The following is an 18356-nucleotide window of genomic DNA, read 5'->3' as shown; positions in this document are numbered from 1 at the left end:
TTTAAAATAGAAAAGTAGTCATATCCATGCAAAATAGGAAAACGTTCAGCTCTTTGCCTGTTCCATTGGCAAAGGCGTCAACATCAAGCACTAGCTAGAAAGAGAAAATGTAAAACAGCGCTACAGGGTCTGCAGGCACTGCGCACAAGAGCAGCACTCTTCACGTATGAAGCGGATGCCCAGAGCCTCCAGGTGCTCGTGACATCGACTCTCCCAAGCAGGCTTAACAATTGTGTTTTTACTGCAGTTTGTAACTTTTAACGGTCCATGACATTTGAACTTACTGTTGTCAAGCTACCTAAGGTAAGTTTCAGAAATTCGGTTCATATAATTTGAGAGTAGGCCCAGATAAATTTTTCATTAAGTGCAGAATTCTCTTGTCCTAACCCTGCCCTCAGCTCTGTAAAGTGAGGACACAATGAACAACACAGCCCTCCCATTGCCACACGTGTCGACTCTGTTTTATAGCTCGGGATGTTAGACCGGACAGCCACAGCTGGTTAGACCTGAAAGAGGAACTGCTGAGGTCAGCATGGGTGTTTCCCTTCAAGAAGGAGCTGAGCATTCCCATTCCCAACCTTTGGAAACTGGAAAAGAAGGACAGAGAGAGAGAGAGGTGGAAGGGAGGTAAGGGAAGGCAAAGCCTCCTCAGGGAGCACTCTGGAGTAGGAGCAATGCAAGAAGACACCACGAGGACAGCGTGAGGGTCTGGGCTGGGGGCCCAGTGCTTCTTAGTCTGAAAGTCAAAATCAAATGGAACTGCCTTCAAACACTTTACCCTGACTCTTGCCAAATAAGGAAAACAGCGTGGAAAAGTAAGGCAAAAATTTTAAATGAGCAGAAAATTAGTTCCCAACTTTAAAAGAACGTATTTACTTTTGGTTGTGTGTGTGTGTGCGCGCGCATGGGTGTGTGCACTGAGTGTAGGTACTCAAGCAGGCCAGGAGAGGGTTTTGGGGAGGCTGGTGCTGGAGCTGCCAGGGGTCATGAGTGACTTGTCATGGGTGCTGGGAACCAAACTCAGTACACTGCTGAGCCAGCTCTCCAGCCTCTCTGACTGCAAACCTTTTGACACAGTTGAACTCACATACCTTAACTACTACACTTTGCTGTTTCCATTTGTCTCTCCCAAAATAATCAGGAATTTAAATTCTATATAGGAACTAAGTTCTTCCTAATAGCCCTTTCTGTCACAGTGAAGGCAAAGACAAAAGTTCTCAAAGAAAGGTTACAAATGAGCATGCGCCCTTCACCTTGGCCATGCAGGAATTGCTTTTGTCTGAATCGAATAACCTCTGCTATACTTCAGGGCTGGCAAGATGACGCAAGGACCATAGGTTCCTCCCTCCAAGGCTAATGGCCTACTTCTGATTCCAGGGACTTACAGGATAGAGGGAAAGAACCAACTCTAAAAAGCTGTCCTCCCAGCACATGCCCTGGTATTCAGTCACACGCATGCAGTGCACACAAAATAAAGGTAATAAGACATTTTTAAAACGTAAACATCTTCACTTCAGTGAGCAGTGAAGCCATAAACTGTGTCTACACAAGTAATAAAGATTTTTTTCATTTATTTATTTATTTATGTTTTACTTAAGCACTTTACACCCTGACCCCAGCCCCCTCCCTCCTCTCCTCCCAGTCCCATTTCCCCACCCCCTACCTCCGATTCCCCCCCTCCTTCCTCCCAGAGGCACCAATTCATGGCCAACTGGTACCAATCCACCCTGGTATCTCAAGTCATTGCAGGACTAAGTACATCCTCTCCCACCTGTGAGTGACATGGCAGCCCAGCTAAGGGAAAATGACCTAGAGGAAGGTACCATATTCAGAGACAGGCCCTACACTTGTTGGTGGGGGACCCACATGATGACCAAGCTGCACATTTGCTCATGTGTTGTGGATCTAGGTTCTGTCCATGCAAGCTCTTTGGTTGGTGGGTTGGTCTCTTTCAGCCCCATGGACCCAAGTTAGATTACTCTGTAAGTCTTGTGGGGCCTTTGAAAAGATACAACTTTAAACTTGCCTCCTTCCTATACTGACAGCATATACTGGCTAAGTGAAAAGTCAACTAGATTTAAATAGAGGTCTCCCTCTGTTCCCTCCATTCCTGTCTGTGTGTGTGTGTGTGTCTGTCTGTCTGTCTGTCTGTCTGTCTGTCTGTCTCTCTCTCTCTCTCTCTCTCTCTCACACACACACACACACACACACACACACACACACACACACACAGCTATGTTTCTAGGAACTCTCCATCTGTTGATTTAAGCAATCAAGGACTGAAAATACTATTATATATTTATGTACGTGTAGTGACAATAGTTTCTATTATTCCCTAGTACTTACTAATTACTAATAAGTAATCTACAAATGATTTTAAGAACACAAGAGGGGAGAATTTTGGATGACTGTTCAGGCAGCAAACTATCTCTGTCATTTTTTTCATTTTGGAAGCTGCTAACCTGTACTTCTGGTTTACTCAGGTTATTCAGTTTATTCCTTCTCAAGTCTTTGATGGGGTTGAAGACCAGATTGTTTAGTTTTACAATTAAACTTAGTTGTTTAGGGTTAAGATGTTTTTAGGTCTAGATAGATGTTTTAAGTTAATAGAGATGAGATATGATAAATATTGACTTACATTCAGAATCTTAGACTCACAAAGATAGGAAAGATGCTTTCTTCAAGGTTGCCAATCAAATAGCCAAAACATTATGATTTTTATAATTCCTGTTTTGTGGTTCTTGTTGCTGTGTATAGTTTTTTGTATTTGTGTGTAATAATACAATATAATTGTATATGTAAAAACTAAAAATAATAATAAAAAAATTTAAAAGAAAAAAAAAAAGAACACAAGAGGGTATGCATAAGTTATATGCAAATACCAAACCATTCTACTCAAAGGACATATAAAATGAATAATGAACACTCATAATTATCTATAAGTGTTCCTTGGCTGATCTATCCACCAGAAATACTGAAAGACACACTATGTATGGCATATCCTTAATTCTATATACCTGTCTGTGACTATATACTTGAAATTGGGACCTTATCCAACAATTAAGTAGATGTGCTTGTAAAAGTCATCACTAACCAGAGCAGATTACATATTTTATTATACATTAAATTTGATTTTATTTTGTCACTTAAATTCATCTCACAAACTTACTGAAGAACGTTGAAGAGTCATTAGCAAGGAAACATTATTCCCCTTAGCTAAGCAGGGAAAAAGTTTAAAAATAGAATTCAACACTGGTATCAAAATATATCTATAATGTGATCTGATGCCCTCTTCTGGCCTGCAGTTGTACATGCAAGCAGAGTACTTTACAAATAATAATAAATAAATAAATCTTTAAAAAAGTTTTGAATAATAAAATATTCATACTAAAATATAAATGCTAAAAAGCTCCTTTTTCTCAACTGTTTAGCTTATGCCCAGAGACTGGAATTAAATATATTACTACGTGCTAAACGTATTTTTTTGTATTCTTTCAATTTTGGCAGGTTTATTTAACAGAGAAAATCATATGCTTTTGTAAGCTAAAAAAAAAAATGATAGTTACTACAATTTATATGGAGGTTCTTGGCAAATGGTATGAAAGTAGAGTTTGAAGGCAAAGTGCACTAGAGTTTGTCTTTCTTGCCTTCATGTATGGCTTGCAGATTTTTTGCCATCATTACACTATGGGCTATTCCTTAACAACTAAGAACGCTCCTGCTAGCAGAGTCACCATGCCTTAACAGAATCTCTTAATCTGCCAGGTAATATGGTAGATGCACAGTCTGTATCATCTTTGAATCACCTGCCAACATTCGGAAAGGACTTAGACTGCACACTTATAGCCCTTTTTAAATTAAGTAAATATGCTTATATTGAATCATAGTCATTTCATATGGGTATTAAAATGTCTAACCACATTTAGCATTGGGCCACATAGAACTATAGCATAAATGGACAACAACACTTTTTGCTGATGGAAACTTTACTTAATAAAATCTCAGCAATTTTTCTAACATGACATTTTAAAGACCAAAAAAAAAAAAAAATCACTAAAGAGATGAAATTCAAGTGCAACTAAACAGCTTTCAGTTTACTATTTCTCATCAGTCCATTGCCCACCCAAGGCAGGATGACTGGCACTTTAGTACAAAGCCTAAAGTGGCTACACAATCCGCCTGTCACCTTTCTATGGGGTCGTGTGGCCTGGCATGGGGGCACACACCTGTGATCCCAGCCCTTGGCTGGCAGGACTAGAGGTGGAACACGCAGGGAGACTGCCCGAGTTCAAGTTCTGGCTAAGCCTTGGGGACAGTAGCTGAGCCTCACTGTGCGGCAGCTGCTTCATCTGTAAAGGGAGACAATACCTGTAATTCCTAAAGCTCCTATAGGAGGCAACAGCACACACTCTCAATCACTTCTGTACCCTTGGGTTTTTTCATTTATTAGTTAATTTGTTTACATCCTGATGAAGAACATGAAGGGAAATCAACAATACTTGTATTCTTACTGTCTAGAATAGAACATGAATGAGATGAGGTAGCAAGTGAAAAAATGCAAAGGATAAAAACACTCCTCCACTCAACACTTAATGACGCATATGTGGAGGATTGCTGAGTGGATGTAACAACTGTCAATAAAGCAGTGTTTAGCCAATCAGCTGGGCAGAAGGACAGGAAGTGGAAGGCGGGACTTCTTGGAGGAGAGGGAGGAGGATTGGCAGTTGGAAGGGGAGACTGGCCGGAGGAACATCTTAGTGGCAAATGCTTGGGGTATATGTATTATATATCAGTTTAGAGTAGTTTGTTTACCATAGTTTAGGAGAAGATTTCTATTATTTAGATTCTGCCCAGCGTTGTGCTGGCACCCTTGAAGTACGCTTCAGACTCTATGTCTTTTATTAGCAATCTTAGGCCGAACTGGTACATTTTTAATGTAACACTCGTATTCCATTCTCCTGCTTTTTCTTTTTAAGTTTTAAAAACAAAGGCAGTATCTTTCAGTGAGTAAACTACGTCAAGTAGGCTGACTGTCCACATTTCTGAACTAGGTAATGTCTGACAGACACTACTAGTGAGAGAGTGAACAACATCTATGTAAAAATTCCACTGTGACAACAGACTACAGACACTCCCCTGAATAGATCACTGAATACAGGCAGTTCAACTTAATGGATTTCTTATTTAGTTTGCAAATCTCAAAAAACAATAATATCCCCTGCCCCTCCATTCCCATCAGAATGTTGTGAGTGTACAAATGATGCCATCGCTGTCTGTGATTAACTTCCACGTACACTAGTAATGACTGGCTCCTCTCCCTTGGCCACCCCTTTTAACACTATGTGCCCTGGAGTTTACTTTTGCCTCCCCATTATTCACCCCTGAAAGCTCACAAAGACAGAAGACTAAAGATATTGAACATGATCTCTATACTTCTATACATAAGCTCAGTGCCTTTCGTAGATCAAAAACACTATATTCCACTACAAAGTAAATACAATTTCATGATCTGAATTCAATTCATAAACCCAATTTGATAAGCATTAGACACAGCATCACTGATACCTTATTGTCATTCAGATTAATTTTTCTAAGTGCCTAGTAACGGTTCATATTTACTGACTGCCTATTAAATGCCAGGCACTATTCTAAACATCTTTTGAGATTTTTCTCAGTAATCTTCACAGTAATCTTGTGAGGTAGGCAGTATTAGCTTTAGTTTACACAAGGAAAATAAGCAGATGAGTCAGTATGAAAACCTACACCCTACATTCTGACCTTTATACCATGTTACTTCTTACCGAAGCCTGCTGTGGCCAGTCCTACACTAGAAATGCAGGACAAGTGCATGCTCTCAGATTTAGTACATAAGCAGAATGCAGAAATAAACAAAAGGAAGAAAAACTTGCTACAGACTATCTTTAAAAGACTAGGAAGAAAATGGCATTTACGAAAGAAAATAAGACAGGTAGATGATAACAGAAGGCCTCCCTGAAGAATCACATTTAAGATGAGATCTGGAAGATGAGGAAGGGGCCACACTACCTCTGCAACAGGAAGAGGTATACCAGAAGGCTCCTGTGCTTACTGCATTATGACAAAATCCAAATATTGTATTAGGCTGAACATCATACTAAACCTCAAGTTCTATCACCAAATCTCTATTGTTTGATAGTGTTCTGGTTAGTGGTTGTTTGTTTTGGTCAACTTGCCACAAGCTAGAATCATCTGGAAACAGGAACGTCAACTGAGAAAGTAGCTCTCCCTGCTGGGCTTGTAGTCAATCAAGCCTGTACAGCACAACCTTAAGGAATGATTAATGTGGGAGGCCCAGTCTACCACGCTATCACTGGGAAGGTGGTCCTGGGGTACAAGAAAGCAGTCTAAACAAGCTATTGGGGATGGGGGTGGGGGTTGGGGGGAGCAAACTAGTAAAGAAGTATCCATGGTCTCTGCTTTAGTCCCTGCCTCCAGATTCCTGCCTTACTTCCTGCTCTGACTTCTCTGTAGGACTGACTTTAAGCTGTAAGGTAATTAGAAACCCTTTCCTCCTGAGTTGGTTTTAATCACAGTGTCTTTATCATAGCAACAAGAATAAACTAAAACAAGACAGTTAATAGGATAGTATAGCCAGAGTCCTTATAAGGAAAAAGACATTTATATTCATTGTCATTCTCTTTGGCTTCCCTTCCCCCGCACCCCCCAGTCACTCCCTACACCTCCTCCCATTTCCAAAATGCACACAAAAGCTACCCAGCAAGCTGAGGAGAGATGCCTGACTGTACCTTTATCTCAGAGTTCTAGCATTCAAAACTGAGGAAAATTTTCAGCTGTTTAAGCCCCTCAATTTTACTTTTGTGGCAGACCAAGCAAACTAATTTGGGTAGGAAAGACCTAGGTCTTTTTTTTAGGAACTAACAAAAACAGTTTGATAGCCTATAAACAGAAACAGAGATAATACATACAACGTCTAAACCTACAGGTGGCAAATTATTCTGAAATAAGATGAAGAGAAAAAATTGTCCCTGGTAGAGGTTAAAGCTGGTTGTGAAATGGATTTAAAAATAATACAGTGTGGGCCTTTTTTCCTTCAGTGACAAGAAGTCATTAACAAATAATTAGTAGGGGCTCAAAGTAAGATCATCCTATAATGTGCAAACCAACCCCACAAAACAAGGAACTGACCTCATACAAAAGGGTGAACTGTGCTCTGGTTAAGATATTTACCGCAGAACTCCAAAAACCCTAAGATGCTGTCTTTTGGTTTTTTCTTTAAGGACAGTGTTTCCCTGTTTCCCTGTAGCTGGTCTGAAGCTGGCTACAAAGCCCAGGCTGAGGTAGACTCCTCGGAGCTTCTCCTGCTCCTGCCTCCCTAAGAGCAGAGACCAAATGTGTGTGCCTGACTGTATATTTGAACCACCCATGGAGAGCAGAAGAGGGCATCAGCTGTGAGCGAAGCAATGCAGGTGCTTCGCGCTGAGCCTAGGTTCAGCTCCGGGAGCACTGCTCCAGAACAGCATTAAGTGCTCTTAACATCTGAGCCATATCCCTAGCCTGTAAGACTTTTTTGTTTTTTTTAAGTTTTCATACCACTGAAGACATTTATAACCTAATACTTGGAATAGTAACTACTTAGTGAGCCTATGTATAAAGAACAGGTATAAATAATTTGAAATGTGCAAATAAGCAGACATTAATCCAAGGTCTAAGAGCCACAACAAGAATAAGAGTCCCCACATCATAAGCTAAGTTGCTATCTATTTACAGGAGGTATTGTATATGCTACAAAGATAGAAACAACAGCAAGTAAATTATGAGACAGTTCAAACAGATCCTGAGTCTAGAATTGTTAAAACGTAGGAGAATGTACATCCCTGTTTGTCTGTGAGCCTGGAACTCACCGTATAGACTAGGTTACTTCAAACTGCTGCTCCTACCTCAGCCGTGTAAGTGCTAAAATATTAAGCTTATACTACCACATTTGGCCTGAAATATATACATTTTAAATAGCTAAAAAAGAATGTGAAAATAAATAAGTTCAAAACATTGAAGTCACATGAAAAAGTGCATGGAACAGATAAACTAGATGAGGTTATAAAGCGCTTTACATAGAGGGTCACACTGAAGCCGATTCTAAAGGCTAAGAAGGAGTCAGAAATGCAGGTGCTGAGGCTTCCCGGGTGAAAGCGGAAGTCTAGGAAGGAGTAGCCATACAACAAGAGATGGGTAAAGAGAAATGTTTTCAGAGAACTAGCCAAAGCAGCCAGGACGAGAAGCTTGCAGGCAGGCAGGCTAGGCTGAAACTGACGCAGAGGAGTGACGTAAGGCCCTCAAGCTACTTTCTCAGCCCAGCATGTCTCAGAGCTATAGTGCATGTAAGTGCTAGAGCTCTGACTGTGACTGTCAACTGTGAGATAGCATAAAGCAGCTGGCGAGATTGACTCTTCTGAGAGGAAGACTTGAAAGAGCCTTCTCCCACGCTTTGTTCCTTCCACTCCACTTGGAGCCCTCGCTGCACTAGGAAAACAAAAGCTTGAGCCACCAACTGTACTACATTTCAGAAAAGATAATGGTGTTAAAACAGTAGGGCAATGAAGGGATAGAAAAGAAGGCACAGATAACAGCCTCCAACACGGGCAAGGGCACTCTAAAAGGTCACCATGCAGGCATTTCAGAATGGCATTCCTGTGATGGCTTCCTGGAATTCAGGGTCACAAAGGATGAACAAGTTTCAGTCTGGACAAAAAGATATGACTATCATTCAGATAAAGCCATTTCTTAGATCAAACTCCAGAGAGGTCGCAGAAGAAGGCCCCACAAAGACAAATATTCTTAGAAGTGACTGTGTAGGAAATGCTTCGTTGGAAGTAAGCGGCATCTTAAAAATAACCTTCTATTGGTCCTTACTACTAGTCTACTACAGCAACCCTGCACCTCAAGCTTCCTCAGCTCACAACAAGCAATGCAAACAACTGGAACACCGCGCTAACTTCCAAACTGCCCACCATATGCATCTACTGTAAACTGAGTACAAACAGACCACAACGCTGAATGGAGAACCCGAGAGCAGCTTAGAAGAGATAATTACAAAGACATTTAGTGTTCCAATTAGTCAAACACCCACAGCCATACCGTTGGAAAGAAGAATAATTATAGCTCTATCATAGCATCAAAGTATGTTAGTCTTAAAAGCAGTTTCAGACTAATCTATAATTAATTTTCAATTATAAAAATTTTCCATGTATTTTAAAGCCAACAGGCAATATCATCTTGTATGTGAAAATGTGACTTTTCCTGTTTATTAGTATACATTAATTGCATAAAACAAGTTTCATTATGATATCTTCATAAGAGCACTTCATATAATGTAGTTTTTAAGTCATACTCTCCTACAATGTCCTCTTTTGTCCCCACCTTCTCCCTGCCATTTGTTCCCTTCTTCTTCTTCTTCTTCTTCTTCCAAAGTAATCCCCACCCCCCGAAAGTGGTGATGTGATCTCAAGTCACATATGAAGGAAATGTACAATTTCCTGGTTCTGTAAATACCAGTAGCTTTAATTAAATTCTATTCACTCTAACCGAATATGCTCTGAAAAAGTTCCCACAACAGTAAGGGCTTGAGACAAGCAGAGAGAAGGCATGGATGGGAGAAGGGATGGATGGGAGAAAGGATGGATGGGGGAAGGGATAGATGGGAGAAGGGATGGATAGGAGAAGGGATGGAAGAGAAGGGATGGATGGAAAAGGGATGGATGGGAGAAGGGATGGATGAGAGAAGGGATGGATGGGAGAAGGGATGGGTGGGAGAAGGGATGGATGGGAGAAGGGATGGGTGGGAGAAGGGATGGGTGGGAGAAGGGATGGATGGGAGAAGGGATGGATGGGAGAAGGAATGGATGAGAGAAGGGATGGATGGGGGAAGGGATGGATGGGAGAAGGGATGGGTGGGAGAAGGGATGGATGGGAGAAGGGATGGATGAGAGAAGGGATGGATGGGAGAAGGGATGGATGGGAGAAGGGATGGATGGGAGAAGGGATGGGTGGGAGAAGAAATGGATGGGAGAAGGAGTGGATAAGAGAAGGGATGGATGGGGGAAGGGATGGATGGGAGAAGGGATGGATGGGGAGAAGGAGTGGATGGGGGAAGGGATGGATGGGAGAAGGAGTGGATGGGAGAAGGGATGGATGGGAGAAGGAGTGGATGAAAGAAGAGATGGATGGGAGAAGGAGTGGATAAGAGAAGGGATGGATGAGAGAAGGGATGGATGGAGAAGGGATGGATGGGAGAAGGGATGGGTGGGAGAAGGGATGGGTGGGAGAAGGGATGGATGAGAAGGGATGGATGGGAGAAGGGATGGGTGGGAGAAGGGATGGATGGGAGAAGGGATGGGTGGGAGAAGAAATGGATGGGAGAAGGAGTGGATGAGAGAAGGCATGGATGGGGGAAGGGATGGATGGAAGAAGGGATGGATGAAAGAAGGGATGGATAAAAGAAGAAATGGATAAAAGAAGGGATGGATTAGAGAAGGGATGGATGGAGAAGGGATGGATGGGAGAAGGGATAGGTGGGCGAAGGGATGGATGGGAGAAGGGATGGGTGGGAGAAGGAATGGATGGGAGAAGGAGTGGATGAGAGAAGAGATGGATGAGAGAAGGGATGGATGGAGAAGGGATGGATGGGAGAAGGGATGGATGGGAGAAGGGATGGATGGGAGAAGGGATGGATGGGAGAAGGGATGGATGGGAGAAGGGATGGATAAAAGAAGGGATGGATGGGGGAAGGGATGGATGGGGGAAGGGATGGATGGGGGAAGGGATGGGTGGGAGAAGGGATGGGTGGGAGAAGGGATGGATGGGGGAAGGGATGGATGGGAGAAGGGATGGATGGGAGAAGGGATGGATGGGAGAAGGGATGGATGGGAGAAGGGATGGATGGGGGAAGGGATGGATGGGAGAAGGGATGGATAGGAGAAGGACTGGATGGGGAAGGGATGGGTGGGAGAAGGGATGGATGGGAGGAGGGATGGATGCGGGAAGGGACAGTGGGAGAAGAGATGGATGGGAGATGTCAGTAGAGTAAAATGAGGCAACAGAAAAAGCAGAGAGTGACCAGGCCGACTTACTACCAGCATGGAGTTGGCAAAGATCATGGTGGTCAAAAACAGAGTCACTGAGCAACACGTTTTCTTCCTGGAAGCTAGGCATGACAGTGACGCCCAAGGATCATGCAGGCTAACCACATGGATGTATATAGAACTCATAGGAGTCTGAGAGGGGAGAAGCAGGCCGCCTGTTAAGTAAAGAGCACACCGTCTGCAGCCTGGGAAAGGACCAGCAAGGTAACCCAGACACTAACACAGCACCTGGCAGCCTGGGCAAACGCTCTCACTCTATGGCTGCTGATGTTGTGTAGGCAAATTTTAAGAAAAACAAAAAACCCAAACAGTCAAGTGTCTTCCAAAGTCACAAGCCCTACAATATAGAAGGTCAAATTTACACACAGCAACATTTTTGAAAAGAAAGGTGAAATACCTCAGTCTGACCTTCATGTGCACTGGTTTCATGAGTAACCCGAATAGCCTGTAATAAGAATATAAACCATTTACAAAAAAATAAACCACCATATCCAAACTTGTAAATGAAAACAGTCACAAAGCTCAGTTCTGACCACTAAAGTCCTGTAATAATGTGGGAAACTGGAAGAACTTTAGGCGCAGCTTAGCACTAAACCTTTCAGAATTGCATCTAGGGAGCAATCAACTGCTGTCCTTTCTACCTACAGATCTCTTAAGCATCAGGAAACTGACTAGCTCACTGTTTCTAATTGCACGGTGGTGTGAGTAGAGGGTCATTTAACTTCCTTAATCGCTAGAGGCAACACTTAACACTTTATTCACTTGAGACTGGAATAAAGTGAGCTTCTGACGGAGAGAGACTGAAGCAGCTGAGCCGTCTGTCTCTCTCCAAGGTGCATGCTCCTGCAGCTGTGGGAAATTTATGCTTACTCATGCATTTCAGTCGGCAGTTGAAAAACGTGGTGCGAAAGGCATGCATTCAGAGAAGCTAGAGAATTCAGTTAGCTAAACTTAAAAATGCTCCAATCATACCCACTATTATCAAAAATGCAGAGAAATAGGCACAATAGAAAACCAGGGGTAAAAGTATAATTGTTACGTAAAGCAACTGGGTGGTAAGTATTAAAGCCTTAGAGACATGCAAACTGATCAGCAATCTCTCTTCTAGGAGTTAATATGTTGATATATTTAATGGACGTGATTATATAATATTAAGAATGGTTCTAAAATCTCAGACACAGTACTATACAATTGCACTAATTTTAAGTAATGAAAAAGAGGGAAAACTCTTAAGATTTCAAACAGCATTTTAGTGGTTAAACATACTATACAATGGAAAGCTACTCAGCCATTAGAATAATAATGTTAAATATATACTTACTGGTGTTAATACGTTTGTGATAAGTGAAAAAAGCAAGTTATAAAAAAGTATTACAGTGTGATCCAATTGTAAAAAATCTTGTGTATATACATACATGTTCCCTATATAAATATCAATGATAGCTACTTTTCACTGGTAGAATTTCTGGCACCTGCCATGTTGTGTATTTTACTCTTATACAAAATAAGGATGTCGTATAAATTTTCCAGATTTCTTTAAACTTAAAAGCAACTAAAATATTTTAGAACACTAAACAGTATAATAAATGTACATCATATTGCTTCTAATTGCAAAGAACTTATCATATATTGTGTTATTAAAAGGCAAAAGGCCTTCAAAGCAAAAATGATTTTCAAAAAAAATAAATGTTTAAAACAACCATTTCAAACTGGATTAGAGGATCTGGATATTAATTTGCAAACTATATTCATTTGTTCATTCGGCCCTGGACCCAGAATTGTCCACTGAGCAACACTATAGATATTTCAGGTACAGTTATCTGAAACAGAACAAAAGCCCTTTCTTATGGATATGACAAATGATGTTTTCCCAAACCGATGAACAGAACCTACACTCCCATAAACTGCTCACGGATGAGTCAAGACAGAAAGCGGGTACTGACATCATAGTTCTCCAGGTATTTGGCTCTTTCTTCAGGGCTCATTGACACAGACTCTTCCAGGAATTTTTTCAATGTTGATCCAGATTCTGAGAAGGTAAAAAATGATTAAAAATTGAAGTTTAATTACAGAAAACAAACAAACAAAGAAACAAACAGTAAAAGCAGTACTATATTTTTTATATTAAAAAAAAATCCTTTAACTGGTAAGAATCTAATCCTCGTGAGATAACTAATTAAGTCAAATGTTCTTTTGCTGAGCCTGTTCATCAACAATACAGAAATGGTAAGGATTACTATCCCTCAGTAGATACTTTCCCATAACCACTACTTTACAGTTTGAGAGAGTTAGAGCGCCTCCTACTGTTCAATGAGGTTAACACATTTGAAGGGAAAAACCGGAACAGAGAAGGATTTATTTACCAAAGTGCATCTTGTCTTTGTTGTTCGCAATGGCGTGGATTAGGCCAATCGTTCCACAGGCATTGCTGATGGTTTGCTTCATAAAATATACTGACGATGTAACATCTTGTCCTTGAGATTTTATTTTTTCTTCCTCTTCTGTTCTGAACACTTCATACTATTGGGGGAGGAAGTCAATAGTTCACGTGTAAAAACCACATACTAAAAAAGACACTCAAGTTTGTAAAGGAAAGAGTATGAAACGATGAGAAAAGAGTTAAATTAAAATCATAACACTATCATCTACCAGACTGAAAAGAGTAGTGACTGCTGCTAAAGGTATGAGAAGAAGGACATTTTTGCACTATTTATTTTACGTTATTTTACTATTTATTTATTGCTTACTTTTGAAGGGCTATATTGCTCAGGCTGGTTTGGAACTCCTGAGCTCAAATGATTCTCCTGCCTCAACCTTTCAAGTAGCATGGATGGTAGGCATACTCCATTGCCCTGAGCTTCATCTGCCATTCTTGAAAGCAGTCACTGGCACAACCACACTAGGTGACATACAGCGATCTGCATTAATACTCCCCTAACCCTGTGCTTCGGTTTTTCAGGACCAGGTTTCTCTGTGTAGCCTTGATTGTCCTGGACTTACTTTGTAGACCAGGCTGGCGTTGAACTCACAGACAGCCATCTGCCTCTGACTCCCCAAGTGCTGGGATTACAGGCGTGTGCCACCGCGCCTGGCTTGTATGAACACTTTCAATGTTTGTGACATCTAACAATTACCCTTGCAATAGCTTTGTCTAAAATATAATCTTTATATGTGCAAGCAGGGATGGAGTATGAAGTATAATTCTGTAGTAGTGTTGGCACAGCATGTACGAAGCCATAGGCTCATTCCCTAGGAGTGCACACGCGCGCGCGCATACACACACACACACACACACACACACATTGACTACAACCAAAGATAAACTAAGTATATCTATATATTTTTTATGTTACAAACTGAGGAAGAAGGAGAAAGGAAAGTAGAAAGATTGTTTCTGTTAACTGAGTTGTACAATTTGAGAGTCTAAGTGAGTAGAGGTGAGCAGTCTGCAGACCACAGCTACACCTGCCCAGCCCTGTTTTCATTAAGTAAATTGCACTAATGTGCTGACATCGCTATTTGTAGATGGTTAAAAAGTTAAATAGTGACTTTGATGGCTACAGTAAAGCCAAATATGTTTACCATTTGGTCCTTTACAGAAAAACTTTCTGATCCCCATAATAAAGGGCACAAATGACACCTACAGAAAGCCCAGAGTTTAAAAGCTGCTTTAGGGCCTGGAGTTAACAGCACTTCAGGGCCCACATGGTAGCTCACAGGTGGCTGTTACTCCAGCTGCAGAGGTCTGAATGCCCTCTACTGCCTTTCTTGAGCACAGCACATGCATGTATACACACAGTATACACACAAAATAAAAATAAATCTAAAAAATAAATAAGTACTTCCAAAAACAAATCTGTGCTGAAAAGTAATTTTATGAATGTACTTTTAAATAAAAACTTTAAGCAGCATTTCCATAATGTGCTAATATTTCTTCATTCACTTAAACTGACTGATTAAAAAAAAAGGTTCAGGGCTGGAGAGATGGCTTGGAGGTAAAGAGCTCTGGCTGCTCTTCCAGAGGTCCTGAGTTCAATTCCCAGCACCCACATGGTGGTTCACAACCATCTATAATGAGATCTGGTGGCCTCTTCATGTACAGGAAAACATGCAAGCAGAACACTGTATACATTATAAATAAATAAATGATAAATCTTTTTTTAAAAGGTTCAGTATATCAAGACCTCAACATTAAAGTGTTTATGTAGTTCTTCCATTTAGTTTGTTGTTAATGTTACTGCTGAAAAAGCAAAATAAGACCTGATAATTTCTAAAGATTCAATATTGAGGGCAGGAAAAGCCAGACAACCAACTACCAAGCAAAGAGGGAAAGCACTATGTGGCCAAGTGCATAAAATCACAGAGAAGGGCTGGAGAGATGGCTCAGAGGTTAAGAGCATTGACTGCTCTTACAAAGGTCATGAGTCCAATTCCCAGCAACCACATGTTGGCTCACAACCATCTATAACAAGATTTGTATACATAATAAATAAATAAATCTTAAAAAAAAAAAAAAAAAATCACAGAGAAGCACCACTCCTGACTTTCTATAAAGATAGAAACCCACAACAGTCCCTGTGGTGTTAGTATCCATGAGTATTTTCAACACAGTATTAAACTTCTAAATTAAGAGTGACGAGACTGCAAAACTTTGTATTTCCAAACATAGTATGTACTAGATGAGCTCTAAATGTTTGTAATATGTCACTTTTGCACTGAATATGGCCAAAAAGTGGTAAATACCATTTGTATAAGTATACACATATGTTAATATAAATTACCTACTTTTATAAATATAAATACCCTTAAATCCTGTGTGGAAGAGGTTGTTGTTTGCTGGGCTTGTTTATTTTTTTCCAGTTTCCCCCTTTGTTTTGTAATGTGGGCAACTAAAATTGTGCTCTTGATAACAATGAATCATTGGTTTTGATTAGGCTTATATGCTTTTTAAATGCTGATGACTCACTAAAGGAAGATAATATATCCAATTTATTTTTATACATAATAATATAAACCATGTATAATATACCTATAGTATATATTATAATATATATTACACATACATATATATAATATATATGCATGTACATAATATATACATTAATAATATTTATTTATTTATATTTATATATACATTTATTTTTTGCCTAAAAAAAGTAGATCAAGAAAATCACTAGCTTTAGAAATTTCCACCTCAAAAATTTGGGGCCACATGATGTCAGTGCATTCTGAGCTCATACTGTGTCACCAAAGAAAGCTCAACTATGTCAGGCATGCTAACACATGAGTCACACATGATTACACTATATGAAGACACTAAACAATGCCACATACAATTCTAGCATCAAGAGGCCAAGGCAGGATTACAAAACAGAGGTCTATTTTGTGCATACTAGAATCCTATTTGGAAACAACAACAAAAACCCTAAAATATAAAATTTAAGAAGCCCAAGCTATAAATAATAACTTTTTTCTCTTTGAATTTTTGTTTTTAATGGCTCATTACCTTTGCAAGTCTGAAGACAGATCCCTACTGGATTATTTAGTCATCAAAAGAGGTGAAAATAGCATTGGACTAAGAGAATAAACTAAGTTTTTGTCTTAACTCTCCTACAAATTTCAGATTAAGCAAATCCCCATCACTAAATTGGTTTGATCTAATACTAAATAGTCTACAGAGTGAGCTCCAGGACAGCTGTAACTATACAGAGAAACCCTGTCTCAAAAAACAAAACAAAACAAAACAGAAGCTCCTAGGAGCCCAGGTATGTAGTATAGACTTTAATCCCACCATTCTGGAGGCAGAGGCAGGGAATGTCTGTGAGTTTAAGGCAGTGAATTCTAAGACAACCAGAACTACACACTGAGACTCTGTTTCAGAAAGAGAAGAGGAGGGGAGAGGGAGGGGGAGGGGGAGAAGGAGGGGAGACTAAATATCTACAAATATCTAACAAATATAACAACAAATATGAAGAAAATGGTTGACTAAATAATTTGCTTTGTAGAGCCCTCATGGAGGAGACAGAAAACTTCCTATGTTAATTATTCCCAAGGGCGACTAATTGGTTTGGGCCACTAAGAGGTGCCTCGGGAATCCTAGTGCTCAGCAGGCTTTGCTACACCTAGGCAGTGTAGGTCCTCAGAGCAGCATGACTGAGCCTGCTCCTGTCATCTCACTCCTCCCACACGGCCACAGCACAGTGTGCCAGGCTCCATTTACACAAGGGCTGAGTTCACCCTACTGTTCTAATTTAAAAATAAAGTCAGAGGAAAGCCTATAAGGACGCTTTAAAATGCACTTAACGTTCCAACTCCATTCCATGCGCTGCAATGCAGACCTGGATTTTTAAACAGACCCAAGATTCACTACTTACCACGCCCAGTGCATTCTGTCAGTTAAACTACATCTAAGCTCAGCAATGTCCCCAACCAAGTTTGTAGTGGGAATAACAGGATCCATTCTGTCAGTTTCCCCTACCTCCTTAGAATAAACAAAGGAGCTCCGTCCTTATAAACACAATCAAAACAGTTTATATGCTTTATAGGTTCAAAGCCTGTATATTCTTTACTCATGTTTTACAACAAGTATTTAAGGTTATTCTACTTAAAATTTCAAAAACTATTTCTGAAAATGTAACTAAATGTTATAGGAAAACAAAGCTGAGGCAAAGCTAACCATTATCTTTTAAGAGAAGAAAGCTGAAGATAAAGACTGAGAGAGAGAGAGAGAGAGAGAGAGCGCTTTATTATCAAGCTATAATCTAAATCTTTTAGTTCCTTACTCCTTCGTTCGCTGATTACATGTAACAGCTGCATTATTTGCTTTTATTCAACATAAGGACCCGCAGTTACCAGAGCCGGCCTCCTTGCCTCCCAGTTAATTACCTTTTCTGTGATGGGGAAGAGGAGTAGCACTGCGCACACTGGTCTCGGCACCATGCTCAGAAGCTCAGGCTCCATGCCATACACGTCAACAAACTGCCAGTTGGGGTGCAGGCCTAATTGTTTGAGAAACTAGTAAAAGAAAAAGCGGTAAAATGTTAACTGGTAAGGGAAACTCCGCAGCCTGTGAGTGGGAATGGTCGACAAGTGCGTGTGCCACATATCTAAGATATAAGACAGGATGTGCTCAAAGGCCACTAGTGTTCAGTAAGAGTACAGAAAGGAACACTATCAACACACACTCCACCTCATACATCCATGTACTCCTGGCTGTATTAT

At 40.5% G+C, this 18356-nt stretch overlaps 1 protein-coding gene across 4 annotated transcripts in view; it reads right to left on the bottom strand.

Moving 5' to 3' along the window:
* Positions 1–18149, bottom strand: part of Uchl3 (ubiquitin C-terminal hydrolase L3) — a 39686-nt gene extending 21537 nt beyond the window's left edge. For 2 of the 4 annotated variants that reach the window (XM_051160915.1, XM_051160916.1), the window contains exons 1-4: positions 18021–18149; positions 13499–13655; positions 13079–13164; positions 11533–11580 (exon numbers count right to left, since the gene is read on the bottom strand). In XM_051160915.1, coding sequence (XP_051016872.1) covers positions 11533–11580; positions 13079–13164; positions 13499–13655; positions 18021–18095 — 366 coding nt within the window. In that variant the 5' untranslated portion in view covers positions 18096–18149. Of the gene's footprint in view, positions 1–4175; positions 4350–11532; positions 11581–13078; positions 13165–13498; positions 13656–17121; positions 17254–18020 lie in introns of those variants that run through there. The other 2 variants (XM_051160919.1, XM_051160917.1) reach the window with 2 other exon arrangements.
* Positions 18150–18356: the final 207 nt, after the last annotated feature.

This window comes from Acomys russatus, chromosome 18, assembly GCF_903995435.1.
Source record: "Acomys russatus chromosome 18, mAcoRus1.1, whole genome shotgun sequence".
NCBI classification, from domain to species: Eukaryota; Metazoa; Chordata; class Mammalia; order Rodentia; family Muridae; genus Acomys; species Acomys russatus.
Note: the sequence above shows the minus strand (reverse complement) of the source record. Positions and strands in the feature narration are given on the sequence as shown.